At 51.2% G+C, this 26,402-nt stretch overlaps 3 protein-coding genes across 8 annotated transcripts in view; 1 reads left to right on the forward strand and 2 right to left on the reverse strand.

Annotated features, from left to right (window-relative positions):
• Nucleotides 1–3,480, reverse strand: part of NIP7 (nucleolar pre-rRNA processing protein NIP7) — a 62,189-nt gene extending 58,709 nt beyond the window's left edge. The window contains exons 1-5 of one of the 2 annotated variants that reach the window (XM_030298208.1): nt 3,252–3,480; nt 3,042–3,128; nt 2,808–2,946; nt 1,517–1,657; nt 293–1,302 (exon numbers count right to left, since the gene is read on the reverse strand). In XM_030298208.1, coding sequence (XP_030154068.1) covers nt 1,183–1,302; nt 1,517–1,657; nt 2,808–2,946; nt 3,042–3,128; nt 3,252–3,307 — 543 coding nt within the window. In that variant the 5' untranslated portion in view covers nt 3,308–3,480 and the 3' untranslated portion in view covers nt 293–1,182. Of the gene's footprint in view, nt 1–292; nt 1,303–1,516; nt 1,658–2,807; nt 2,947–3,041; nt 3,129–3,251 lie in introns of those variants that run through there. The other variant, XM_032591365.1, reaches the window with a different exon arrangement.
• Nucleotides 3,481–3,552: 72 nt separating this feature from the next.
• COG8 (component of oligomeric golgi complex 8) lies at nt 3,553–12,305 on the forward strand. 4 transcript variants are annotated; one of them, XM_036064225.1, is made up of 6 exons: nt 3,554–3,992; nt 5,168–5,375; nt 6,186–7,013; nt 8,848–9,016; nt 9,797–9,973; nt 11,847–12,305. In XM_036064225.1, exons 1-6 carry the CDS (start codon nt 3,586–3,588, stop codon nt 12,002–12,004), a joined length of 1,947 nt encoding a protein of 648 aa, XP_035920118.1. In that variant the 5' UTR covers nt 3,554–3,585; the 3' UTR covers nt 12,005–12,305. The 4 variants fall into 4 exon arrangements, with proteins under 4 accessions (XP_035920119.1, XP_035920118.1, XP_030154063.1 ...); XM_030298203.2 differs by lacking the exon at nt 11,847–12,305 and having other exon boundaries at nt 3,555–3,992; nt 9,797–10,249; XM_036064226.1 differs by lacking the exons at nt 8,848–9,016; nt 9,797–9,973 and having other exon boundaries at nt 3,553–3,992.
• A 3,125-nt stretch (nt 12,306–15,430) lies between these two features.
• VPS4A (vacuolar protein sorting 4 homolog A) lies at nt 15,431–26,402 on the reverse strand. 2 transcript variants are annotated; one of them, XM_030298709.1, is made up of 11 exons: nt 26,256–26,402; nt 22,738–22,849; nt 22,507–22,654; nt 21,083–21,141; nt 20,848–20,967; nt 20,204–20,360; nt 19,516–19,664; nt 19,082–19,163; nt 18,647–18,866; nt 17,031–17,171; nt 15,431–16,317 (listed from the first exon to the last, which is right to left on the reverse strand). In XM_030298709.1, exons 1-11 carry the CDS (start codon nt 26,274–26,276, stop codon nt 16,216–16,218), a joined length of 1,311 nt encoding a protein of 436 aa, XP_030154569.1. In that variant the 5' UTR covers nt 26,277–26,402; the 3' UTR covers nt 15,431–16,215. The 2 variants fall into 2 exon arrangements, with proteins under 2 accessions (XP_030154569.1, XP_030154568.1); XM_030298708.1 differs by having other exon boundaries at nt 21,083–21,144; nt 26,256–26,401.

Raw genomic sequence — 26,402 nt, forward strand, 5'->3', positions numbered from 1 at the left:
AAAAATGGGACAAAAACATACACATCTCAGTTTTATGCGTTGCATACAAAAACAGGAATTGGCAGAGTGCTTTTTTGTAGTTGAAAAAATGTTTTATTTTTAGAGATGTCACCTTTGGAATTTAAAATAAGCAGGAAAAAAAGAAAAGCAGTAGATTTAAAACAGGCAGTTTAAAAAACTTAGTGGAATTTTTTCATTAAAAAAAACATTTTAATAATTCCAAAAATAATTTTAGGAAGCATGGGAAGAGCTGAATTATATCAAGGTCTCTGATTAGTGCTGTCTAGTCCAGTTAAGTAAAGGCTCCCATGGGAAATCACATTTTAAGAAATCAAGGTGATGAACATACCATTAGCCTGGGATCATACCATCTCAGAAAAAGAAAGATCAAGAACGAAGATATATAATCAAGCTGTATTCATAAGATCCTATCCTTAGTAATAGAAATACCCAGTATATGCAATATAAAAATAATTTTACCATTTATTTAACACCTATCATTTGCCAGGCACTGTGCTTAAGTGCTGTACAAACGTGATTTCTAATCCGAAAAACCATCTTTAGGTTAAAGCTGTTTTTTTTGAAGAAGAAAATTAAGCTTATTAAAGTTTAATGACTTCTAAGGCCATACAGCTGGTAGGTGTCAGAATTGGGGTTTAGATCCAAGATTTTCTTCCATACCACACAACACCCACTATATAGAAAACTGGCAGGACAAATTGCTATTATTTTATCCAAATTTCATTCATAAAATCCAACACATGGCCTACCATTCTCATATGGCAATATCTAACTTTCATCATATAAACAATGAAAAAATCCTTTGTGTTCTTATCATGAGTTTGAAAACGGCGTTATCACAGATAACAATAAGCTAGCTATTCTTGTCCTCAGTTCCAACGACTTAGAACCTGTTACTCAAGACAAGAAGCCTTCTGATTCAAATATAAAAAACACAGCATTCTATTTAGTCACAAACACAAAGATCTGAAATGCCATTTTTGAACCATCTTCACTTAAGAATCCAGCCTGCATTCAATCACAATAGAGAGAATATTAAACTAAAAAGTCCCTGAAGAAGTCAGTGTTGACAAAATTCAACATGATGATGGAGCCTACACAGACACGGGAAACAAAGCTAGGCCCTTCCACACAGCCACAAGTCCTTGCGATGATTTCGTTTTAAGTCAATGTCTCTTCATGCCGCACATATTCCCCAATGTCTGCTTGATGAAATACCACAATCGCCATGGGGTCTACTTTCCTGCAGTCTTGTGTAGACTTTGCTGCCACCCCAAAACCCTGGGATTCAAAAGAAGAGACACTGATTCACTCAAGTCATTCAACAAGCATGCATCGAGGGGTGGAAATAACGAAGATGAAAAAAATGCAGTTCTTATCTTTGAGAAATTCAAAGGTGCTGAGAATTTAGTGTCTGAAGCGCACAGATGGAAAATACAGCCTTCTGAATTAAAAAAGATACTTGATTTTTCTAACAGCTACCATCTCTACTCACCAAAGGGACGTCTGCCATGGAGTACACCACCACTCCCTGGTACTGACAGGTATTTTCAGTGATTCGACCCAGTCCAGATTTCAACACATGGTTCCCATACAGGAAGGACTGCTCTGCTCCAGGCTTTATCCAGACTTTATACTATAAAACAACAACAACAACAAAAAAACCCCACAATTAAATCTAAGAGACATTAAAATGCTAATAATTATATCCCATAGATTAGCCAGCTGTTGGATATATGACTAAGTTTTATTTATTTATTTATTTATTTATTTATTTATTTATTTTGCTGCGAAAAAGCTTTGTTTTCATTTGGTCCACGGATTAATTTTCTTTTAATAAGAAAAGGATTTTGTCTTTAGAAAATATATATGTTTACTTATTTCGAGACAGAGAGAGGGTGAGCATGGGCACAAGGTGGGGAAGGGCAGAGAGAGAGACTCTCAAGCAGGATCCACCCTCAGCGCAGTGCCCAACTCAGGGCTGATCTCACAACCCCAAGATTATGACCTGGGCCGATATTAAGAGTTGGATGCTGGGGCGCCTGGGTGGCGCAGTCGGTTAAGCGTCCGACTTCAGCCAGGTCACGATCTCACGGTCCGTGAGTTCGAGCCCCGCGTCGGGCTCTGGGCTGATGGCTCAGAGCCTGGAGCCTGTTTCCGACTCTGTGTCTCCCTCTCTCTCTGCCCCTCCCCCGTTCATGCTCTGTCTCTCTCTGTCCCAAAAATAAATAAACGTTGAAAAAAAAAATTTTTTTAAAAAAAAAGAGTTGGATACTTAACTGACTGAGCCACCCAGGTGCCGCTATGTGATTAATTTCCTGAAAGCATTTTAAGAAAAAGAGAAAGACTGGATGGCTATCTCAAATTGCTCATTCTCCGAACAGAACTCCCAGGAGGTTCTTTATTCGACTCTACAATCTCTCTCACGGAGAGTTTAAGAACTCTTTTTCTGGATCCCTCTGTGCTCCTCACCAAAGTCACCTACTGGCTTTTCTTGAGTGGGGTCTGCAGAGGGTTTTCTACTTTGCTGAACGTTACCACGACTATGCAGCCACGCAGCATTCCTATGCCAGAGCCCGAACCGTGCCCAAGCAGCAAGTCCCACAAACATCTCTACGTGTGGTACTGACCTAACCACTGTCGGGGACTCCGAGGCAGAGAAGCCGCCCAATTATCTGCCTTCTGACGTGGCCCTCATCTTTGACTTCCTTCATCCCCAGTTGCCGACTGAATACCACCCCGCTCTTGTTCCCCTCCCCCCCCCCCCCCCGGCCACACACACAAACCTTGGCATAGGGTGCAAGGTAATCCAGAGCTGTGATGTGCAACCGGAACTTGTGAGTCTTCGTGAATTTTCCGAAGCAGGTCCCCAGAGACACCAGCTTGTCCCCAGAGATGTTGGCGGCCAACTTCAGGATCTTCTCGCTTAAAGGGTAAGGAGAAAGAAGGTGTCAGCTGCGGGAAGCCGGCGGGACCCAGTCCTCCCCCCGTCCACGTTGGTCCAGCCGGCACCGCCTCACCTCACGTAGTACACCCGGTCGTTGTGCAGCCTGAAGCAGTAGGTGCCGTCGGGCCTGTCGACCAGCAGCTGAAGGTTCTCCCCGATGCTGAAGGCAAAAAGAGCACTGGAGACGGCGCCCCAAAAGACTCCTCCCAGGGCCGCGCCCCCACTCCACCCACGCCCTTCCCTGCCACAAACACATTTCCCCTTCCCCTCGGCGCGCTCTTACTATTTCGCTATCTTCTCAAACATTACGCGGGTCTCTTCTTCAGTCAAAGGCCGCATTTTCCCGCTGGGTTGCAACACCGAATCCGCGTGCCTCAGCGTCCGGAAACGGAAGTCAGCCGCCAGCCGCTCCCTGGCAACCCCAAAGCCTGCCTCTCTAGCCGCATTCGGTTTCTTCCCCCACGCTAGCGCCCCGCAGCGTGGAGGACCGTCGGAGAAAGAAAGCCGGACGGATACGAAACCACAGCGATCGGAAGAGTGCCCCCGCTGCTTCCGGTCCTAGATTCCGAGCCAGCGCCCTTGCCGGGCGGGAGGTGAAGTGACGCTGCGGCCAGAAGATGGCGGCGACGGAGACTCTTGCTTCGTCAACCACCGCCACGGCGTCGGCCTCGGCCGCGGCGACCGCCACTGCGGCGGCTCTCGGGGAGGTGGAGGATGAAGGACTCCTGGCATCGCTGTTCCGGGACCGCTTCCCCGAGGCCCAGTGGCGGGAGCGGCCCGACGTGGGCCGCTACCTCCGGGAGTTGAGCGGCTCCGGGCTGGAGCGGCTGAGGCGCGAGCCCGAGCGCTTGGCGGAGGAGCGGGCGCAGCTGCTGCAGCAGACGCGCGACTTGGCCTTCGCCAATTATAAGACCTTCATCCGCGGCGCCGAGTGCACCGAGCGCATCCACCGCCTCTTTGGCGACGTGGAGGCGTCGCTCGGCCGCCTGCTCGACCGCTTGCCCAGCTTCCAGCAGAGCTGCAGGTGTGGCGGGCCCGGCACTATAAAGGGGCTTTTAGCAACTGTAATAGCTGACGTTTATGATGATAGAAATAGCTAACGCTTACATAGCACTTACCATGCGTCAGGCTCTCCTTTGAGCATTTTAAAAATCCGTTTAAATTCCACAACAACTTTCGAGGTAGGTACTGTTATTCCCATTTTATGTATGAGGAAGTTGAGACAGGGAGCTTAGTGATTGTTCAGTGGGCACAGCTAGTAAGTTTCGAAGTCAGAATTGGAAACCAGCAGCACGTCCCTCCCTGACAGGACTGTCGGGAGTACTAAATAAAGAGATTCCATGCCAAGCGCTTATTATCGGGTCTGACATAGTTAACACTCTACGGTCGTCAGCAACAGTCTACACACACACGCGCGCGCACACACACACACACACACACACCAGCTGAGACCGTCCAAAACTTCTAATGGATAGAAGGCTGACAAGGAAATCCTTCCAGTTGGAGGCAAAAATTATCAAAAAATCCCTTAAGCCGTAATTTGCCTCTCTAGATCCTCAGTCTATTATCCCTAATTCTGCCTTTCAATTTTTCACCTTTCTTTTTGAGTCTTTGGATATTTGACAATAGCTCCTGTACCCTTCCGCCTTCCAGAATAGGTAGGGGACCTCATAAAGCAGGTCACTGCAATTACGGAGGAGTGAAAACTGCTAAGAATTAAAGTTGAACAACAGCAGAAGAGAAAAATTAAAAGGGCTGAGGGAATTTAAGGTTAAGGTTGTAGCTTCTAAGCTAGTTAGTGCATTTTTACGAAAAGCATAGCTATTAAAGGAACATTTACCGTGTGTAAGGTTCTGTGTTAAGTTTGTTACACACATCTCATTTAATCCTCACCTCCTTGTGAGGTGGGTCCTATTACTATTTTACTAATGCGAAAGAGTTCAGAGAGCCTAAGTACCTTGTCACAGTTAAGTGGCAGATCTGGGTTCACATATGATAAATAATCGTGTGATTTGGGACAAGTTGCTTAGCCTCTCTGGGATTAGAGTTTCCTCAAGGGTAGTAGTACTTACCTCAAAGGTTTGGTGTGAAGATTAAGTCATAAACCATGCAGCTCAGTGCCCAGTCCATAGTAATCACTTGGTAAATGTAGCTGAGTTGTGGGTGTGGAGCAGTGAGTGACCGAAATTCTCTTACCAGAAACTTTGTGAAAGAGGCTGAAGAGATCAGTTCCAACCGCCGGATGAACACCCTGACCCTAAACCGGCACACAGAAATCCTGGAAATCCTGGAGATCCCCCAGCTCATGGACACTTGTGTCCGGAACAGCTACTATGAAGAGGCTCTGGAGCTTGCGGCCTACGTACGCCGACTGGAAAGGAAATACTCCTCCATCCCTGTCATCCAGGTAGCCAAACTGTCCCAAAAGGACTCAAGCTGATGTTCTTATAATCAGTAATTGTGTGGTCATCGCTGAACCTTTAGGCAGACACCTTAGGGAAACTGCAAGTTTTACATCAATTTCTGCCAGTCAGGCAGGCTTGAACATAAAATATTCATATATTCATTCATTCATTCATTCATTCAAAGTGATAAATACTAATCATGTGCCAGGCACTAATCTAGGTGCTAGGGAGAAACGAGACAAGGCAGACAAGGCCCTGGCTTTCGTGAATGAAAGCTGATAGTTGGTAAATAAATGATCCTTTCAGATAGTGGTAAATGAAGAAAATAAACCAGGGAATGGATAGGAGACTAGATGAGGTACCCTAGGTAGAGTGGTCAGGAAAGGCTCTGTTGGAGAAATAATATTTAAGCTGAGACCCAGATGATGAGAAGGAGCCCGCCACAGAAAGATGTGGGGAAGGCGCAAACCACAAAGTGGAAAAAATAAGTATAGCAGGCTCAGGAGGGAACACGTTAGGAGTATTTAAGAAATACAAAGATAGGAAAAAAAAAACCACAAGCAGTGTGCCTGGATTGCAGTGAGCAGGGGGACAGTATTAGGAAGTGGGTGTGGCAGGAGAACCACACAGGGCCTGTAGGCCACAGTGAACCAGACCTTTGTTGGTAACCCTGTACACATCAGCTTTAGGAAATCTTTGTAAGTCAGGAAAGCAGTGGTCTGCCTCTCTAGTCTGCAACATTCAGGGGTAGTGGAATGGGTTCCAGAAAGTATTTTTCCCATTGTGGTATGACTGACTCCCTTTATTGTCAGGGCATTGTGAATGAAGTGCGCCAGTCCATGCAGCTGATGTTGAGCCAGCTGATCCAGCAACTGAGGACCAATATCCAGCTCCCTGCCTGCCTCCGTGTCATTGGCTTCCTGCGGCGCATGGATATCTTCACTGAGGCTGAGTTGAGGGTGAAGTTTCTTCAGGCCCGAGATGCTTGGCTCCGCTCCATCCTGACTGCCATCCCCAATGATGATCCCTATTTCCACATCACAAAAACCATTGAGGCTTGCCGTGTCCATCTGTTTGATATCATCACCCAGTACCGTGCCATATTCTCAGATGAGGACCCATTGTTGCCGCCTGCCATGGGTGAGCACACTGTGAACGAGAGCGCCATCTTCCATGGCTGGGTGCTACAGAGGGTCTCGCAATTCCTGCAGGTGCTGGAGACCGACCTTAACCGGGGGATAGGTGGCCGCCTAGACTCTCTGCTGGGTCAGTGCATGTACTTTGGGCTGTCCTTCAGCCGGGTGGGGGCTGATTTCCGGGGCCAGCTGGCTCCTGTTTTCCAGCAGGTGGCCATCAGCACTTTCCAGAAAGCAATTCAGGAAGCGGTGGAAAAGTTCCAGGATGAAATGAATTCCTACACCCTCATCTCCGCTCCAGCCATCCTGGGCAGCAGTAACCTGCCTGCTGCTGTGCCAGTCACTCAGCCAGGGACCTTGCAGCCACCCATGGTACTCTTAGATTTCCCACCCCTTGCCTGCTTCCTGAACAGTATTCTGGTTGCCTTCAATGATCTGCGCCTCTGCTGCCCTGTGGCCCTGGCACAGGATGTGACTGGGGCCCTGGAGAATGCCCTTGCCAAGGTGAGCACATACTGCTGGCTCTCTACTGGGGCTTTCTTTGGTAGTAGGTGGCCAGACTTTTGTAAAATATAAACCAGTCCATGTGTTAGGTGGTTGCAGACTTAGGTTTAGTGGGGTTTTAGAGGTTTTTCTGATTGAGCAGCTCTGGTTAGCTCCCCCTCATGGGACCTAGAACAATTCATGAAGTGGCTTACCTGCAATAATGATTCAGTAATGTTGCATTTGTTTTCTGTTGTTGCATAACAAACTCCATAGCAGCCTAAAACAACATATGTGTATTATCTCCCACTCTCTGTAGATTGGGAGTCCTGGGTCCTCTGCTTAGGATCTCTCCCAAGGTTGCAGTCAAGGTGTTGGCCAGGCTGCAGTCTCATCTGAAGCTTGACATCCCCTTTCGAGCTCATTCATGTTGGCAGATTTCTGTTCTTTGCAATTATAGGTCTAAGGCCTAGAGGCCACCTCACTCCATAAGCCCGTTCACAGTGGGGCTTTCTGATTCTTCAAGGCCAGTGGAAGAGCATCTCTCCTGCATGAGTCTCTTCTGTTAAGGAAGTCCTCAACCCTTTTTTAAAAGATTCGTCTGATTAAGTCAGGCCCACCCAGGATATCCCTTGATTAATTCAAAGTCAGCTGATAGGGGCTTTAATTACCTCTGCAAAATTGTTCATATTTGTCATATTATATTGGTTAGAAACAAGACACACATTCTGCCTGCAATCAAGGGGAAGGGATTACACAAAGGAGTGGACACCAGGGGGGGTGGGATTCAGAAGAGCCATCTTAGAATTCTACAGAACACAATAAATACTAGCACCAATCATATCCTACACATTTTTTACATATTTAAACCTTAAGATATTGAGGTGCTTCTTAAAACTTACGCCATCTTAATAATTGCTGTCAGCCAGATGGCAGTTGTGACATGATTATATAAAATCTTTCTGGGCCGGGGCGCCTGGGTGGCTTAGTTAAGCATCTGACCTCAGCTCAGGTCATGATCTCAGGTTCGTGAGTTCGAGCCCCGTATCAAGCTCTGTGCTGACAGAGCCTGGAGCCTGCTTTGGATTCTGTGTCCCCCTCTCTCTGCCCCTCCCCTGCTCACACTCTTTGTCTCTCAAAAGTAAATAAACATAAAAAAAAAAAAATTAAAGTCTTTGTGGGCCCAGCTCTCTCTCTCTCTCTTGAGCTTGCCTGCTCTCATATCTTTGATACAACTGTTAATGGCCTCCTGTAAGAGGAAGCAAGCATGAGCAATGAAACTTTTTTGTCACTGAAATTCAGGTAATAGTTATCTGCTAATGTTTATACAGAACTTACTCCATGCCAGGTAGTATTCATCATACTTTATACCTATTAAGACTTGATCCTCACAACCCTAAGAGGAAGGAAGGAAAGGTACGGAAACTGAGGAGCAGAGTGCATGAAGTGTTTAATCACTTGGAAGCCACAAAACCAGCAAGCAGCACAGCTAGGACTTGAACAAGAAAGTGTAGCTCTGTTATTTGTGTGTGGAACTTCTTTTCCAGGTCTGTCTTCCTTTCCAGTTTTCTAGTGGTCTAGCTTCCTGGAACCTCAAAGGTCTTACTCAGTAAAAGCCTTTTATAGTTTTGCTTCATTTTTCTGAATCCGATATAGTTCTGGTCCATCTCCTGAAGGAGTCAAGAACCTCTTGATGCTCTTCCACTGGAACTGGAACCTGTGCCAGTAATGAAACATGTTGAGTCAGAAATAGATCAACGAAGTGACAGAATTGTGGAGAGTGACCACAATTCTGAATTTAAACAAGACAGTAATGTACTGTTTGGAAAGACTTTCTTTATGCCTTGTCCCCTAGGTAACTAATATAATCCTGGCCTTCCATCGTGCAGAAGAGGCTGCTTTCAGCAGTGGGGAGCAAGAGCTCTTCATCCAGTTCTGCACCGTCTTCGTGGAAGACCTTGTTCCATATTTAAATCGCTGTCTCCAAGTCCTTTTTCCACCAGCTCAGATAGCACAGACCTTAGGTAAGACAAAGGAGGGGAAAGATCTTTAAAACGACAGTACTTTACTGATATAATTCACATACTAAATAATTCACCCATTTGTAAAATTCGATGTTTTTTTTAGTAAATACACAGACATGTACAACCATTACCACTATCCAATTTTAGGACGTTTCCATCACCCCCAAAAGATCCCTCGTGCCCAATGCAGTCATTCCCCAATCCCACCTTTAGCCCCTGGCAACCAGTAATCTGTATTCTGTTGCAGATTTGCCTTTTCTGGACATTTCATATAAATGGAATCCTACAATATGTGTTTATTTGGCTAAGTGGAAGAGATTAGAAAAGAATCACATATTGTGTGAATGTCCAGAGAAGGTGTTTTAAAAAGATTTTTCCGGATCTGTCTTCACTTGCCTGTGCCCACTCTCTCTGTGCTGGGGATGGGGCATGGAGGAGACAGAGCTTCCCGAGGGGCAGTGGGCCGGTGATGACCACACCAGCGGAGTAGCTGTTGGGCACTTTCCCCCAGCCTTTTCCTTCCACAAGGAAGCCAGTGCCTTCTGACGTTCTCTTGACTGTTAACTCCACCCACCTACACTGTGCTGTTCCAAATTACTTTCAAAGTCTCTTTACAGTAAAGCTTCCTGTCCCATATCACAAAGATGACTTTTACTGTATTGAAGAATGGAAATTGTATCTGTCACTCCCTCCCTCCAAGTGTTTTTTCCCCCTGTGATATAAAAATTTAAATTTATTGAACGTTTTTTTCTATTTCACTTTCTCTACCTTTTGGCTCAGGCATCCCTCCCACTCAGCTCTCCAAGTACGGCAACCTTGGGCATGTGAACATCGACGTCGTCCAGGAGCCTCTCGCCTTCATCCTGCCGAAGAGAGAGCTGGTCCTGTGTCTAGACGAAAAGGAGCTGGTGCCCGAGCTCCCAGCTCCAGCACCGGAAGTCCCCCCCGAGGAGTCAGGCGTCGAGCCGGTTGCTGCGGCTTTCCCCGAGGGTGCGCAGGAGCAGGCTGACACGGCCGAGCCGCTGCAGGCCGAGGTGCCGGGTGCGGACACCTAACTCGCGCCGGCGCGGGGGTGGGGGGAGGCCGGTGAAAGCTGGGGACAGCCCCGGAGGACAGGCTGCGAGGGCATTCATCACAGCCCGTGAAAGGGGGGACCTCCCGGTCACTTTTGCAAATGGTTGGTGATACTGTAAAAAACGGAATTAAACAATAAAGCTGACTGACGTCACGGAGGCCGGCTGCGCTCTCAAGGCGCGCGGAAACTGCGCTTCCCGGCGTCCCCCGCGACCGGAGCGCTCTCCTACGGGGGCCGGGGAGGACCGCGGCGGCTGGGCAGCTGTGCTCGGCGCACCGGGGTCCGGATGGGGGCCGGACTGCTGCTGGGGCCGCTGCTGGGGCGGTCGCGTCACTGCTTGGGGCCGACACCGCCGTGGGGAGAGGGGACGGGGGGCCGCAGCGTCCGGGCCTGTAGCTCCGCGTCCGCCCCGGACGGCCTCGAGGGCCCGGCGCGCCAGCGGTCTTACTGGCGCTACGTGCGGCGCCTGGTGCGGGGAGCGCCCGAGCCGCCGTACCCGCGCGTGTGTCAGGTCGGGGACCCGGCGCTGCGGGCCGTGGCGGCCCCGGTGGAGCCCGCGCAGCTGGCGGGGCCCGAGCTGCAGCGACTGGTGCAGCGGCTGGTGCAAGTGATGCGACGCCGGCGCTGCGTAGGCCTGAGCGCTCCGCAGCTCGGGGTGCCGCTACAGGTGTTGGCCCTGGAGTTCCCCGAGGCACTCTTCCGCGCCTGCGCGCCGCGCCTGCGCGAGGCCCGCCAGATGGAGCCCTTCCCCTTGCGCGTGTTCGTGAACCCCAGCCTGCGGGTGCTGGACAGCCGTCTGGTCACCTTCCCTGAGGGCTGCGAGAGCGTCGTCGGCTTCCTGGCCTGCGTGCCCCGCTTCCAGGCCGTGCAGATCTCAGGTGCAGGGGGTGGGCAGTGGCCGTGGGGCGGTTGGATAAACGGTTGCGTCCCTCCCCCAGCCCATGGAGGCGGCGACCTCGGGCCCCACGAAACGGTTTTGTCAAAACTCCAGTTAAAAGTGGAAGGGCAGGCTCAATGAAGCCTTCCGTCAGGAACTAAGAGCAGGACCGGGGAGTGAATTTGATTCAAGACTAACCAATTGGGATAGGGGAAGAGGCTCGTGTAGCAGCTGAGCCAGCTCGCTGGGAAAATGTATTGGGGCTGAGAAGGTGACCTAATTCGATGGTACCTTACACCAGGTCCTCTGCTCTGTGCCCTCTAGTTCGCTGTCCCACACACAGACTTTTGCCTCAGTTGCATCTGTCATGGTCGAGTGGAAATAGTGGGACCCAGCTTTGCCCAGTCCAGGGTGATATGCCATTCCTGGTCTGTCGTAGTACAGGATGTTTTCTGAAATGGAATTCGTTGCTGGGATTAGGATCGTTCCTTTTAAGCAAGCCACTTGGTCCAGGTCAGAAGGTAAATGGTATCCCTTTATTTTATAATATACCGAGTTGAAATGCTTTTAGGAATTGAAATCAAACAGTATTTCAGAAATGAGAGGAATGTTCAGAAAGGAAGCACCTTACGAAGATCATTTCTCATTTCAGCCCCATAGTAAGCCCAGCAACCTAATTGTCAGCGTTAGAGCCACAGTGAATACCTGGTAATGGGCAAAGTTAAGGCATCTTTTCTGGGAAGGATAGGGGTTGCTCTCTACATTCCCTTCTCGTGTTGCCTCTTGTGAACAGGAACAGCCAAGGGCTGGGAAAAGTAGGGAGATTAAAAACAATGCAGTTCGGCGTATTCTTACCCAGGCTGTAAATTACTTTGCAGGGCTGGACCCCAGAGGGGAGCAGGTGGTGTGGCAGGCGAGTGGATGGGCAGCCCGTATCATCCAGCATGAGATGGACCACTTGCAGGGCTGCCTGTTCATCGACAAAATGGACAGCAAGACATTTACAAACATCCACTGGATGGAGGTGAATGATTAGTTTTCCTGCTGCACCTGAGGATTCTGGAAACCAAAACACAAACACCTGGGCTCTGAGCTGGGACTGGCTTGCTTGACGTCAACTTGATATCGGCTTGGCTCTGACAGAAAACAATGGATTGCCAAACCAAACTGGAGAAATATGTTCAAAATGTTTGCCCTGAAACCGGCCATGGACAAAATAACTGCCTCCAACTTGAGAAGAAAATAAATGTCTCCAAAGAGAGAACATTTCCTGATGATTTTGTATGGTAAAACGTGAGGCAAAATAAATAACCACTCTTAGTAGACATGATTTCATAGACCTGTATAATCTATCCCAACGCCAAGATTTGATAATAACATAGTCCCAAAATATCTGAAAGCTTTGCTTAAAAATGCAGGTTAAGGCTGTGGTTGACCATCTTCACAGAGTTCTTTTTACAAAGGGCTTGTGTATCATACCTGCGGAATCCTTCTTTGCCTTGGGCACCAGTGTGCGTGTGTAAGTGAAACAGGATGGCCACAGTTCACAGAAGTGTTTAATGACAATATTAATGTAAATGAGTACCCACACATTTTACCAGGTTTACACAGTTTTGATCTCCACCTTCTGCCTTCTACCTTTAGCAGATTTGGGGATGATTTTCCTGCTGAGATCTCTTGGGCAGCTGGTACTCTTTGGGTGGAGGTCATGGAGCATGGCTAGGGGAAGGATGACAGTTGAGACGGAGCAATGAACCTCTTCCTGTCACAGTTAGAAAGCAAAATGTGCTTCCTGGTCACCACACTTGTTTTGAAAAAATAAATTAGCATCACGTTGACCAGTGAGTAGCCATAAGACACTGTAAAAGCTTTGTCAGGAGGTGAAGGAACTTGTTCCTCAAGATACTGGTTTTGCCTCATTTTTATGTTGAGTGTTTTACAAGGCAGGTACCCTTACCAAACACAGCCCTCAAAATCCAAGTACCCATGTAGTAAGTCCAGTAAGTTTAGAAAAAAAACGTGTTTTATTTATTTAATGTTTATTTATTTATTTTGAGAGACAGTGTGAGCTGGGTGAAGAGGAGAAGGAGGAGGGGCAGAGAAAGGAGGAGAGAGAGAGAATCCCAAGCAGGCTCCACGCTGTCAGTGCAGAGCCCAACATGGGGCTTGACCTCACAAACCATGAGATCATGGCCTGAGCCGAAACCAAGAGTCAAACACTTAACCCGCTGAGTCACGCAGGTGCCCCAGAAAACAGCATGTTTTAAACAGCAGTTAGCTAAACAAACCCAGGAAAGATCCACTCTCCTGTACGGCTTTCTCTAAACAGGCCGTCTGGGGGTCATACTATGAGGCCAAGCAAAAGGGAACTGGCTCTCTGTGCATTAAACTTTGGAAGGGAACAGGTGCCAGCATTGCTCCAAGGTTAGATACTCAGCCCCTGGGGAAGTCTATAGAAAACTCTTATTCATACTAAAAACATGGATCCTTATGAAATTAGAATTCAATGAGCCTCCATTCCCTTGGACAATGTTTATAACCTCCTGCAGGGTGGCATCAGAATATTCTAAAAAATTTTTTAATGTTTATTTATTTCTGAGACAGACAGAGACAGAGCATGAATGGGGGAGAGTCAGAGAAGGAGACACAGAATCTGAAGCAGGCTCCAGGCTCTGAGCTGACAGCACAGAGCCTGACGCGGGGCTTGGACTCACAGACTGTGAGATCATGACCTGAGCCGGAGTCGGAAGCTCAACCAACTGAGCTACCCAGGTGCCCCAGGCATCAGAATATTCTAATGTTTCCTTACACCTTACAGTGCTCTGAGGTTAACAGTTCTTACTGATGCCTTTGTAATGTAGGTCTGTAACATCTGACTGAAGCTTCCTGACCTGGGGGCCCAAGAGTATATGGTAGCTCAGAGTGGACCTTAGAGAAAGCTTGAAACTGTCTATATTGCTGACAACTTGAAGTTTACTATTGTAACCAAATCCACTTAGAGGAAGGATCTGTTCAACTAAATACTGTAGACCAAAGGCAACAAATCTGGATTTGTAATAAAATCTCTCCCATCTCAGGCAGATACATCAGCCAGCAATCAGCATCTTGAGCTAAGGAAAGTTTTAGAGGTCAACTACCAAAGTGAAAGCCAAGGTAGACAGAAGGTTTAGGATAGAATTCCCAAGTAGGGAAGAGGGAATTTCACGGTTAGCATTTAGGGGAGGAAATTCCTCTGCACATATTAGCCATGTTTAACATAGATGGTGAGGCCACCGCATCGGTTCAGCCCCAAATGAGAATAGGACATTCGTCACCCTGCTCCGAGTCACTGGTGGTGGAGACAGGAATGGAGAGGCATGGCGTGCTGTGATGAGCCACAGCAGCCCCAGTTTCCGTTAACCCCTGTGACTTAAGGTGTTTAAGCAGTAGAAAGGAAGATTAAAAAATAAAGTGAGGAGCTCCTGATTCAAGTAAAGGTGACTGGAGGCAGAATAAGAAAACACAGAAGGCTAAAAGGAAACTGCACAAGCAGAGGCAGTGTCCTATGCTGGCTTCTAGTCCAGCACTTACCAACAGTAATTGGTGGCTGAGGCAGCAGGTTATCGAGGCAGGGCTAACGCACCCAAGCGGAGAGGAGTGCTTGGGCCCGAGCCTTCAGGGAAGCCATCAAAAGCTGGCTCAATTCAGCAGCCATTCCTAACCAAATCAAAGAACACCACAGTGGCGAGGCTAACGTGATCTAAGGTGGGCCACGTAATCCATTCTGGACAATTCGGGTTTTACTAAGATGTAGAACAGTAATACCGGCTTCTTGAGGGGGAGGAGGGCTGGAACAACCCGATGCCGGGCCTTCTGTATGTTCACATGCGCGTGGTCAAAATGCGACAGCCTCCTCGACAGACGGCATTTCTAGGGCTGCCCGCTCTGGAGCGTCGGGCGTCTCATGATCAGGAGTCACAAATCCAAACGGCCACAGGGGCTGGGCAGGCAACGCAAGGGAAAGAAGCAGTCCATGTGGGGATGGCTGCGCCGGACAGCGTGTTCTCCTCCTGAACAGCGCAGCCCCTGCTCGGCTGCGGCTGACAGGATGTCTCACGGGGACGCAGGCCCAGAGTTGCCCGATGTCCCCAAAGCCAGAACTCTGAATTTCCACATCAACTCTCTTGCTTTTTCAATGCTGGCAGCAGACCAAAGCAAACACAGCTGCAGGCCGTGCCTGGCCCACAGGCCCCCCGGTTTGCAGGGAGAACTGTCCAGGTCCCACATTTGCAAGGCCTTAAGGCGAAAAAAAGTTCCGGCCGACCTGACCGGAGAACAGGCTGCGGAACTGTGACAGCTGGCAATGCCCTCCTCTGCTGACGAGAAGAGCACGGAGAGAAAACCAGAGGGTCTTTCTACTGGAAGCAAGCGTGGCCTTCAAGAAGCCCCAGACAGGAATCAAAGATGAGATCACTCAGGTGGCTCAAGAGGGAAAAGGATTTATTAGCCCATTTCCAGGGCGGGGTGCCAGGGGCAGTGGCTGGGTTCAGCGTTCTCACATTCAGAGGGAAGAGAAGGCAGCAGTGAAACCCTACCTGACTGCCCTCACTCATTCTGATCTACATAGCTTTGTGCTCACAAAAACCATCCTCTCCTCCTGCAGGGAGGACACAGGGCCGGGGATGCTGACGTAGGGGTTGGGAATGGCTTGGCTTTACTCTCAACCTTTACAGGCAGGGCTTGGGCTGGCGACCTAGGGCATTCGCCATTGTGTGCACAAGGAGTAAAACTTGGGTTAGAAGGAAAGGGCGGAGGGAGCTGGCAAGCCATTCTGACGGTCTGCACCAGCCCCACAGTGTGGGCTGCTCCTACTCCTTGACGCTTCTGGGAGATTTTAACTTTATTTATAAAGAAGACAAAAATCCAAGCAGCATTAATTTAGGGGAACAAAGAAAGGTTCAAAAAACAAAACAAAACGTGGAGGGGCAGGACAAGGAGTTGATGAGCATCCAGAAGAGGAGGAGAACCAGTAGGAAGAAGTAGGAAGAACCAGTATTCCACCCAGTGCCGAATGTGCTTCTGTGTCTCTGCGGCCCCGGAGGCCCTTCCTTCCCACTCCCCGGCTGGTGGCCAGACAGCAGAGGGGACGCCAGAGTGACGTGAAGATGAGCCCCGGGCCCTGTCTGGCTGCTGACATGGGGGGTGCCGTGGATTTTTTTTACCCCAATCAATTCCTCCCACCTTCACCATCACCGAGTGAAGAAATTTTTAACTCTCCTGTCCAAAGTCCTCTGAGAATTTCTTCACTTTCAGGAGGTCCTCTGCATTCACGGTGGGCCGAGTGGTAGCCAGAGACCGGAGCATGTCCGACTGCAAAGACAAGGGCACGAAGCTGAGGAGCCAGGCTCCAGGTCCTCGGCCTCCCCGTGTCACAGAGCCATGTGGTCCAGGGCAGGAAGAGGCCTCCCCTCGTGGTCACTCCCAGCCCCAAGTGCAAAGCTCCCCTTGGTTGCCCAGCTTCTGCTTGAATGTCTCCTGTGACAGGACGGCTCTTCCCTCCTGAGGCGGCTCATGTCGTTTCCAAACAGGCCCACTCCTCACCTGAGAGAATCCAAGCTCCCCTCATCTCTTAACTCCCACGAGAAGCTCTTTCTGACTCCACACCCACCACACCAGCCGCACTGGCAGGACACCTGCCACACGCAACAGGCAAGACCGTCAACAAGACCAGGATGAGGAAAGGGCCAGACTAGTCCCATGAGGCTGCCTGTGCAACAGCATCAAAGCAAACTGCTGAAAGACACTGTTTCCTTCTGGGCACAAAGCAAGCCAAACCCGTGGAATGATGCAGTCACACCAGCTGGCCTTTTTTCTTGCTGAAGAAAGTAAAATGCTAACACTATGGCCTCATCCTGGGCCCGCAGTAAGTCTAATGGCAGGAGCTCCACCTACCCAGAGCCCCATCGGCCATTCTGTTTGGGAGGAGGCACAACAGCCCAGGGCAGAGAAGCAGAGCTTATTTTCAGACCCAAGGCCCCAATTTTCTGGTCTCCGTGCAATCCCTGGCCCAGCCGGCTGCTTACCATGCAAACCACAGGCTCTAAGAGTTTGTCACCAGGGACATCCATCCAAGTCATCTCCATGGCCTCTGGGTCCCCTGGGGAACATGGGGTCAGGAGGTCATCGATCATAACGCTAGGGTTGGTGCGGGAAGGGCCACAGACCTGAAATCAAAGAGGAGTCTGGCTGGAGGGGTTGCCCCTCAGCGCTTGGGGAAGAGACAGGATGCCTCAGGTTCTGAGTCACGAAGAGAAGGGAATGGTAGGGAATGAACGCACGCCTGGGTTTCGAGGTCATCAGTCTGAGAAGGCAATGACTCCTTCAAAACTCGGGTTGGTAGTCAAAGTAGCTCGAAGTAGAATCTCAGCGGTTTGTGATTAGCCTGCTATTCCAGGCACTGTTCTCCAGAATCTCAGTTTGGGGTCCAGAGCGCCCTGATATCTTCCTCTTGCTCATCCACTCCGTCAGATCTCACCACAAATGCAGTGACATCAGAAATGTCTTTCCAACCAGTCTGCTTTATTGGCAACATCCCCCTGAATATCCCCGAGGCTAAGTCCCTCCTTCCTTCAACTGTTGACTCAAATGTCACCTGGGGTGATGTACCCCTTAAGAGTACAACCTGGGGGCACCTGGGTGGCTCAGTCGGTTGAGCGTCTGGCTTTGGCTCAGGTCATGATCTCTCAGTCCGTGAGTTCGAGCCCCGTGTCAGGCTCTGTGCTGATAGCTCAGAGCCTGGAGCCTGCTTCAGATTCTGTGTCCCCCTCTCTCTCTGCCCCTCCCCGACTCATGCTCTGTCTCTCTCTGTCTCAGAAATAAATAAACATTAAAAAAATAATAATAGGGGCGCCTGGGTGGCTCAGTCGGTTGGGCGCCGACTTCAGCTCAGGTCACGATCTCGCGGTCCGTGAGTTCGAGCCCCGCGTCGGGCTCTGGGCTGATGGCTCAGAGCCTGGAGTCTGCTTCCGATTCTGTGTCTCCCTCTCTCTCTGCCCCTCCCCCGTTCATGCTCCGTCTCTCTCTGTCTCAAAAATAAATAAACGTTAAAAAAAAAAAAAAATTAAAAAAAAAAAGAGTACAACCTGCCCACCACACTCCAAACTCCAGAACGCCAGACGCCCTCCCCTGCTCTGTCCTTCCCCTCATCACCCTCAGAGACAAATTTCACCCCAACTAGACAGGAGGCTCCTACAAGGCAGAGATTTATTCTGCTCTGGTCACAAATGTCTCCCTGGCTCCTAGAACAGCACCAGGCGCAGAGCAGGACCCTTGGCGGACACTGGGCAGAGATGTGCTGTGTGAAACGAGATCCTCCTTCGAGCGTGTGATTTTGTGCCCAACACTTTTCAGACATCGAGTGGGGCCCCACACGTGGCGGCACAGCCGGGGGGTGGCAGAGGTGGCTGCCGTGGCCTCAGGCTTCACAGTCTGAGGTAGTCACACTCAAGCAAGAACTACAGGAAAGGACGGAGCAGGGGCAACCACAGCCCCTGGAGCCAGAGGGCTCATTTTGTACTTGCCCTTGATTCTCCAAGAGACCAAAGATGTATCATCACCTGAGCAGCCAAGCTGCGGGCCAAGAAAATGGATATCCGTGTTCCTATGACACTCCCTAAGCGACTCCCTGCCGGCCACTCACCTTTTTGAAGTGTGTTGCCGACTGTACTTTTCGAACAGGCTGCATGAGGGAGTCCCGCACAATGATGCTGATGTCAGCGCCTGAGTAGCCTTCCGTCTTCCGGGCCAGCTCGTGGATGTTGGCATCAGTGAGGTTGTGGGGGGTGCTCCCCAGATGCAACCGGAACATCTGGGCACGGGCAGCCTCCTCGGGCAGCGGGATGTAAATCCGCTTTTCAAACCTAGAGAGCCAAGGACAGGGCAGGACTTGAGAGCAGATGGTACAACGGTCTTCATGGAGAAGGGCGTCGTGGTCCTCCCGAAGCTGGCCTCGCCACGCAGACACGAAGAAGCCTCCAGGGAAATGGGGTCGGGTTGCACCCACGGCTGCCAGCGGCAGGACTGACCACAGGTGGAGAAAGGCCTCAGCCCCTGGCTCCTACTGGGGAAGACTCACCTCCTTCTAATGGCTGAATCCAACACCCACGGGATGTTTGTGGCACCGAGAACCAGGGTCCCATCGTTGTTATTCCCCACCCCTGGGGAGAGAGGGGAACACAGATGCTGACCCAGAACACCCGCAAGGACCAGGCAGAATCCGTGGGAAGCACCCGATGCAGGGCCATCCCTGTGCCACCACCGGCAGGGTCACCAGCAGCTCTGCGGGGCCCAGAGCCCCGAACCCTGCCTGGCTCGGGGAGGGCAGAGGGCCGGCAGCGGAGGCCACGGTGACCTCACTGAAGGCCTGGGGAGATGGAGCTGAGAACCGCTCCCCAGACATTTTCTCTCCTCCCTAAGGACAATCAGATCCAGCCGCGGCTAAACGATGAAGCCCGGGGCTGGCTCTAGGTAGACCGAGAACCAGGGAGGGCACCCGGCACTGGCACGCACCCTGCATCTGGACCAAGAACTCCGTTTTGATCCTTCGAGCAGCTTCGCTCTCATTCTCATTGCGGGACCCGCAGAGGGAATCCACCTCATCGATGAAGATGATGGAAGGCTTGTGCTGCCTGGCCAGCTCAAACAGGTTCTTGACTAGCCTGTGAAGGTGACAAGCGGGTCTGGGATCGGGACACCCACACACATGCCCGGCCAGGGGCCCAGTCACTGCTTCTCTCGCCCTTCCCACAGGCGGGTCAAGACTCCAGTCATGCTTGGATTTCAGAAAAAGTCATCACAAATCCACTGGCAGCACTGTACCAGGGGGAACAGCCTGCCTTGGGGACAGCCTCACTCATTAGCTCTGGATTTAGGACAAGTCCCTTCCCCTCCGCTCAGCCTCAGTGCGATCTTCTGCAAAATGGGAGTCGGTGTGGGAAATAACTGAACCACACGAAGTCCCCAACAGGGGACACCCACCTGATACCCAGAGACTGCGAGCGCATTTATTTCCCTTCCCTTCACGAGGGCTCCTCTCTCCCAAGTTCCCAGTCAACGTCAGCACTCTTCGTCAGGACAGCGTCCCGTGCACCAAGCTAGCAAGATCCCCCTCTGCTGGCTACTTCTCCCTGACACCCAACAGCGGCTCCTCTGGGAGGTGCCGTGAGGGCAGGGCAGCAGGGCCTGGCAGCTGACTTACTTCTCACTCTCCCCCAACCACTTAGACATCAAGTCTGAGGAGGACACAGAGAAGAAGGTGGAGTTGTTGGCCTCTGTCGCCACCGCTTTGGCCAGGTAGGATTTGCCTGTGCCAGGGGGTCCAAAGAGCAGTATCCCTCGCCAAGGCGTACGCTTGCCTACGAGAAAGAACAAACTGAGGTGAGCTTCTTCCCGACTAGGGAAAGGGAACAGAGAAAAAGAGGAGACTTAAGGCGGGAGAGAAAAGTTCTACAAGACAACAGATTCTAGAAACGAAGGAATAAAGGGAACTGAACAGCCTGCTGAGAACTTGCTCCCAGCCCCGGCTCGTGACCCCCAAGACCTTGCAAAGTGACACTGGACGGCACTGGTTCCTGACCCTGATTACTCACTGGGGTGGTCAAGTCAAAGTTCTAGTCGCAAAGGTGTTTCTGACACCAGGGAGGAGCCAGATGACGGCGATGAGCAGGTCCCGGAGCCTCTCCCGACTCAGAGCCCGTGGGAAGGTCGGGCCCTCACCCGCAGACGGCCAAGAGAGCCGAGTCGCTGCCTGCTCCTGGACACCTTCAGCGTGGAAGCCCTGAGCTGGCTTCCTCAAAAACCTGCTGCTTTTACTGTCTGGGCCTAAAGTAGCTCAACTCTTACCTGTGAACAAATGTGGGAATTTAATTGGCAAAATAACAGCTTCTTTGAGGGCCTCCTTGGCCCCCTCGAGCCCGGCCACATCATTCCACCGAATGTTGGGCTTCTCCATCACAACAGCACCTACAAGAGGCAAGCGGAGCCTTTGACCTGGAGGCTGACTGTGGAGCCTGAGCCGACCCTTCAGGGGCCCTCACCATGTCCCCCTCCCATTGCTGCAGGGCCTCGGGCCTCTTACCCATCAGTTGTTCCTGCAGTTTCTTTTTCTCTGGATTATCCCCTTCACTGTCACTATCGCTGCTGGGAAAGGAGACAGAAGAGGACATCTAAAGCGAGAGGCGGTTGGGCAAGGAGGCATTGAGAGCAAAGTCAGGCTCTGGCTGCTGGCCCAGTGGCAGAGACGCCTGTCCTGCTCAACAGTAGAGACCCACAAGCAGGTAACTCAAGAACATTCGGGCCGCCTGTTCTCGACACTCCCTCCACATCCTCCAGGAAATACTCCCGTCACCCATCCTTGTTTCTTCATTAAGGGAGCAAGAATAGAGATGTGTGCCCTCTCTAGAAGGCCGATGAGGGACGTGTGCTTTGGCTGGACTTCAGGAGCAGCTGGGGAGGCAGCTGGAGCTGTCCCCGGCCTTTCGCACAGACTTACAGCCAGATGGCAAGTGGCTGTGACTCAGAGAAGAAGTGAAGTTTAAGTCTAAAGGGGAGCACTCAGGAAGGGAACATAGTCACTGGCCTCACCCCAGGGCCAGTCCCCTAATGGGACATAAGTGGTTGGCCCTTCTCAAAACTCTTCCAGCCCCCCCAAGATGCCTCACCCCCTGGCCCTCTTCCTCTCTTCCGAGAGCGCGTTCCCTGGCCTGGGCAAGCCCATCCACCCGGGAGCCACGCCTCTCAGCTCTGGTGGGGCAGCTGACACATCACCTGCCTGTCTCCCGCTCCGTGACACTTCTGCCTGGGACCCTCCCCGTCGCCTCCAGGACACCACTGGCCTTGATGCTCAGCTACCTGGGATCTCTGTGGTAGGTAAACCACAGATGTGAGGAGAGAGGCTGCAGGGCGAGCACTGGCTTTGTAGCTGGAAACAGAAGCCCTGGGTGTGGGTCCAGACTCCATCAAGTACCGGCTCAGTGACCTAGACCGTATCTCTGAACTTGAGTGTGTTGCCTCATCGGTCAGATGAAGACAAGAACTCTGACTGTAACAGCGGCAGATACTTTTTCATCCTGACTGCAGGCAGAGCTCTTGGGGCTTTCCCCGTGTCCTCTCATTTGCTCCTTAGAGCAACACTGGGCGGGCAGGCCCGTTATCCCCCTTCTATAGAGGAGGAGCCTGGAGCCACAGGGGTCATGGCACTTGTCCACGGTCACTTGGCTAGGAAGTGGCAGAGCCAAGATAGAGCCTGAGAGTCTGACTGCAGAATCCAAGGCCGGTGACCTCCACGCTGGCTCCCTGTTTCACTCACAGCTGAGGCACCGCCCACGGAAGTACTCTGCAAAGCACCTGCGGAGAGCAGCTAGGGGCCTTGTCACTAGATGGGTGCAATTCCCCAGGAGGAAGGCGCTATGGAAGTCGAAGGCATCATGAGCACCAAGAATGGCAGGGAGGTGCTCACGGGGGCTCCAGTCCCGGCCGGGTCCTCCCCTCCTCCGTGCTCACCCCTTGCTCTCACTCTGATTTTCTTTGACTGGCTTCTTGCCATGCTTCTCTTTGTTTCGTAAATAATCCTTCAGCTTCTCCGCTCGGTCTAGGTACTGCATGCACTTGGCTCGAATGCTCTCCTTGGCCTTGTCGCTGTGTGCCTCATCTGCAAAAGGGGAATCAGAGAGGGGGTACCCGCTCTGCTCTTGCAGGGGTTCGGCAGCCGGGGAGGGCCCTGCTGTGACTCACATTTGATAGCGTGTAGGAAATACTCCACGGCATGCTGGTAGAGCCGGAGTGCCTCCTCGTAATTCTTGGCTTTATCCTCTTCTGTGGCTTTTGTCACCAGGTCAATGGCTTTCTGGAAAGGCAAAGCAAGTACCTCAGTGCTTCCCAAGAGACCCAAAAAGCCCTTGGGGTCCCAGGCAGCAGGAATCCTGTGGATCTGTGGGTCGCACACCATTATGTCGGCCTCTATTTCCGACATCAACCAGAAAGGCCTTAAGAGGAAGCTTTAAATGACAGCCATCCCTCTTCACAATGCGCTCATAGAGTGAAAAGCAACTTCCTTCTCAATTTCGCTCTGGATTTCAGCAAGTGGAAACCTGATCAAATATCTCAGGTTAGAGCTCAAAGGGAGAATCCACTTTCTATCCCGTGCCTCAAGGGAAAGAAAGGTGGACCCGGACCCGGACGCAGCACCGGACCCAGTGCCTGGAACAGGGGAAACACCAGAACGAACTGACTGCTGCGCTGCTCAGCATGAAGGCCAGAAACCGCATTTGACCTCGAAGGCCAGAGAAGAGCCAGCCCTGAGTTTTATGAGACGGACGAAAGGGATCTCTACTTCCTTCTACTGGCCCAACTTGCTTCTCTAGGGTGAAAAGGGGAGACGGTTTTCCTAAATTTGCTACTTAGGGAAGGGATGCTTGGACACATGGGTCAGTATAGCAGTAGCTTCAGTGAGAAAAGTGCTTGCTTACCCCAGACCCAGATATGTGCTACCAATTAAGGGGAACGGTCCTCTGGAGTCTTGTAAGAACCCTTGAAAGCGTCTCTGTGAATCTCACAAACCCTGTCGGCCTGTGCTCTAGACTGAACCTAAAACACGCTGGATCTTTCAGGCAGCTGCCCCACACCTACATATCCAGTTTTAGAAACCATGGCTTCAGCAACCCAGGAAGCATTACCAGAATTATCTTCCCCAAGCTGATGAGCACTAGACACGAGGCGGGCAGATCCCACTGTAAACACAAAGTTCCATCCACAGCAAACAATAAACCTCCTGATCAGCTCTTGGCAGGGCCCAGGCTTTGTGCAGCCCTTCCTCATCTGAAAGTAAGAGGTCTCCGAAGGACACAGCTAGTCCTACAAAACTAACAGACTGGAGTAGGTTAGGCCAGATTGATGAAAACTGAACTCACCAGGTTGAAAAGATGAGATAAGGTGAAGGGAGTGTTGGCTACTATTTTCAAGCTCTGCTACCTCCACTACCTAAAAATAGAGAATGACCAGGAGCCCAGAACCTTCTGGAATGATTAGCTTAAACAATTTTTTTACGTTTATTTATTTATTTTGAGAGAGAGCTAGTGGGGGAGGGGCAGAGAGAGGGGGGAGAGAGAGAATCCCAAGCAGGCTCCACACTGTCGGTGCAGAGCTCAATGCGGGGCTCAGACTCACAAACCATGAGACCACGACCTGAGCTGAAAACTAAGAGTTGGACGCTGAACTGACTGAGCCACCCAGGCGCCCCCTGGAATGATTCATTTAAACACAAGCTTCTTGGGTCTACTCTCCCCGGACAGTGGCTCTTGAGCTAAGACATGAAACGAGTCCTCCTGTCCCTGATGGCTTCTCTTCTCCAGAACCAATATGCCCATCTCCTTGGACTTTTTCGCTCTGTATGCATTCTTGTTTGGGTCTGTCCTTTTGAAAGGCAGAGTTCAAAAAATAATCCAGGCATGCTCTGCCCACCGCCCCCCGCTTCTAGATACTTTATTAATTAATGCGCCTAAGAGCACATTAGGTCTTTTTGGCATCTGCATAGTGTTTCATGTGCAAGAGGCCGCTGGTGCAATGTGAGAAGGAGTAGTTTTGCCTAACACAACGGTGAGGTGATAGATAAAACTGCCAGCCTGCCACAGCTCTAGTAACACAGATGGCAGAGGATGAGGAAGAAAGACAAGGGTAAGGAAGATGTGTGAACACAGGGGCTGGCAAACTTTCCGTAAAGGAGCGGACGGTAAATGTTAGACTTTCCTGGCCATACAATCTCTGTTAGCAGCTGGCTACTCAACTCTGCCTTTGTAGCCCAAAAGCAGCCCAAAAGTTCCGATAAAACTTTATTTATAGACACTGAAATTTGAATTTCATGATTTTCACGTGTCATGAGGTATCTTTTCCCAGCGTTTTAAAAATATAAAAACCTACGACATTATGATAAGTGAGGGAAGCCAGTCAGTCACAAAGAACCACATATTGTATGATTCCAGTTATAGAAAATGCCCAGAATAGGCAAATCCATAGGGAAAGTAGATTAGTGTTGCCTAGGGTTGGGAGAGATAGAGGGTTTGGGGGATGACAGTAAAGGGTGTGGAGTTTCTGGGGGGATGAAGATGTTTTAAAGTGTGGTGACGGTCGCACAACTCTGAATATACTAAAAGCCATTGAATGATACACTTTGAATGTGGTTTATGTGGTGAGTTAGATCTTAGGGTTTTTTTAAAAAAAAAAAAAAAACGTAAAAACACTCTTAGCTCAAAGACAAAAAAATGTCTGAGCAGGTGGGATCTACAGGTGAAAATTTACAATCCCCTGCGCTAACAGATCACAGCTTCTGCTGGTGGACGGTGGTGTCTGGCTTTGGACCCTAACTAATTCCTAGCCTAGTACCCCAATTTATTCCAGGCCTGTTCCCACCTTTTCCTCCGCCTTCAGGAATCTGAATGCCACCCATCCTGTCCTGATCCAGCCAAACGCCCCTTCTTCCACGAAGTCTTGCCTAACTCCCTCACACGCTTTATCTGTCATGACTTACTGAGCACTTACTATGTAGCACACATTGTGCCAAGAACGCTCTACCTGAATTACTCAATCCGGAGCCACTGTCACAACAACCCTACAGGGTACTACCCCATTTTACTGACAGGAAACGCGAAATTCCAAGATCAAGTAACTGGCCCAAGGTCACACGCCAATGAGCGGCAAAGCCAAGACCGAAGCCCAGGTCGAGGCCTGAGCATGTTTCTGTTGGCCGGCACAGCAGGACCGGCAGCACCTGGAGGGTGGGTCAGTCATGCGTCCAGGTGGCGCCACCCCAGCACCACCAGGCAAGATCTAGGGAATGAATGAAGGGTCGCCGGCCGACGGGAAGAAATCGGGGCCCCGGGGAAGGAGCGGGGACTCGTCTTCAGGGAGGCAGGGAGGGAGGGCAAGTAGCCCGACTGCGGGGCCGAGCTTCCCGGGCGGCGCCGGTGCGGTCCGCGAGAGGCTGATCCCCGCGGCGGTACCTGGGCGACGCCGGCTGCACTCGGCGGCCTCGGGGCTCGGCCCGACTCGGCCGGGGGGCGGGGGCGCGGGCGTTCTGGACAGGAGGCGGCCCGTGGCTCCGAGCGCGTGAAAACAAACGGGCGGAGGCGGCGACAGGGCGGCGGGGCGGGAGCCGCGGGGCCGGGGCTCCGAGCAGGCCGCCCGCCCGAGTGCTGGCTCGCAGGCCCCGCCGCGCCTCCTCCGGCCTCCGGAAGCCGAGCCCGGCCGCGCCGAGGTACCTGGAGGGTTGACGTTGTCATTTCATCTCCTGGGTCCGCCCCACACCCCGCGGCGCTTCTTGCGGCCTCGGTCCGGCCCCGGGTAGCCGAGCTGCTGGGTCCGGCGCGGGGACCCCGGCGGGTTGGCGCTGGGCGCGGGCAGGGCAG

Source organism: Lynx canadensis, chromosome E2, assembly GCF_007474595.2.
Source record: "Lynx canadensis isolate LIC74 chromosome E2, mLynCan4.pri.v2, whole genome shotgun sequence".
Taxonomy (NCBI): Eukaryota; Metazoa; Chordata; class Mammalia; order Carnivora; family Felidae; genus Lynx; species Lynx canadensis.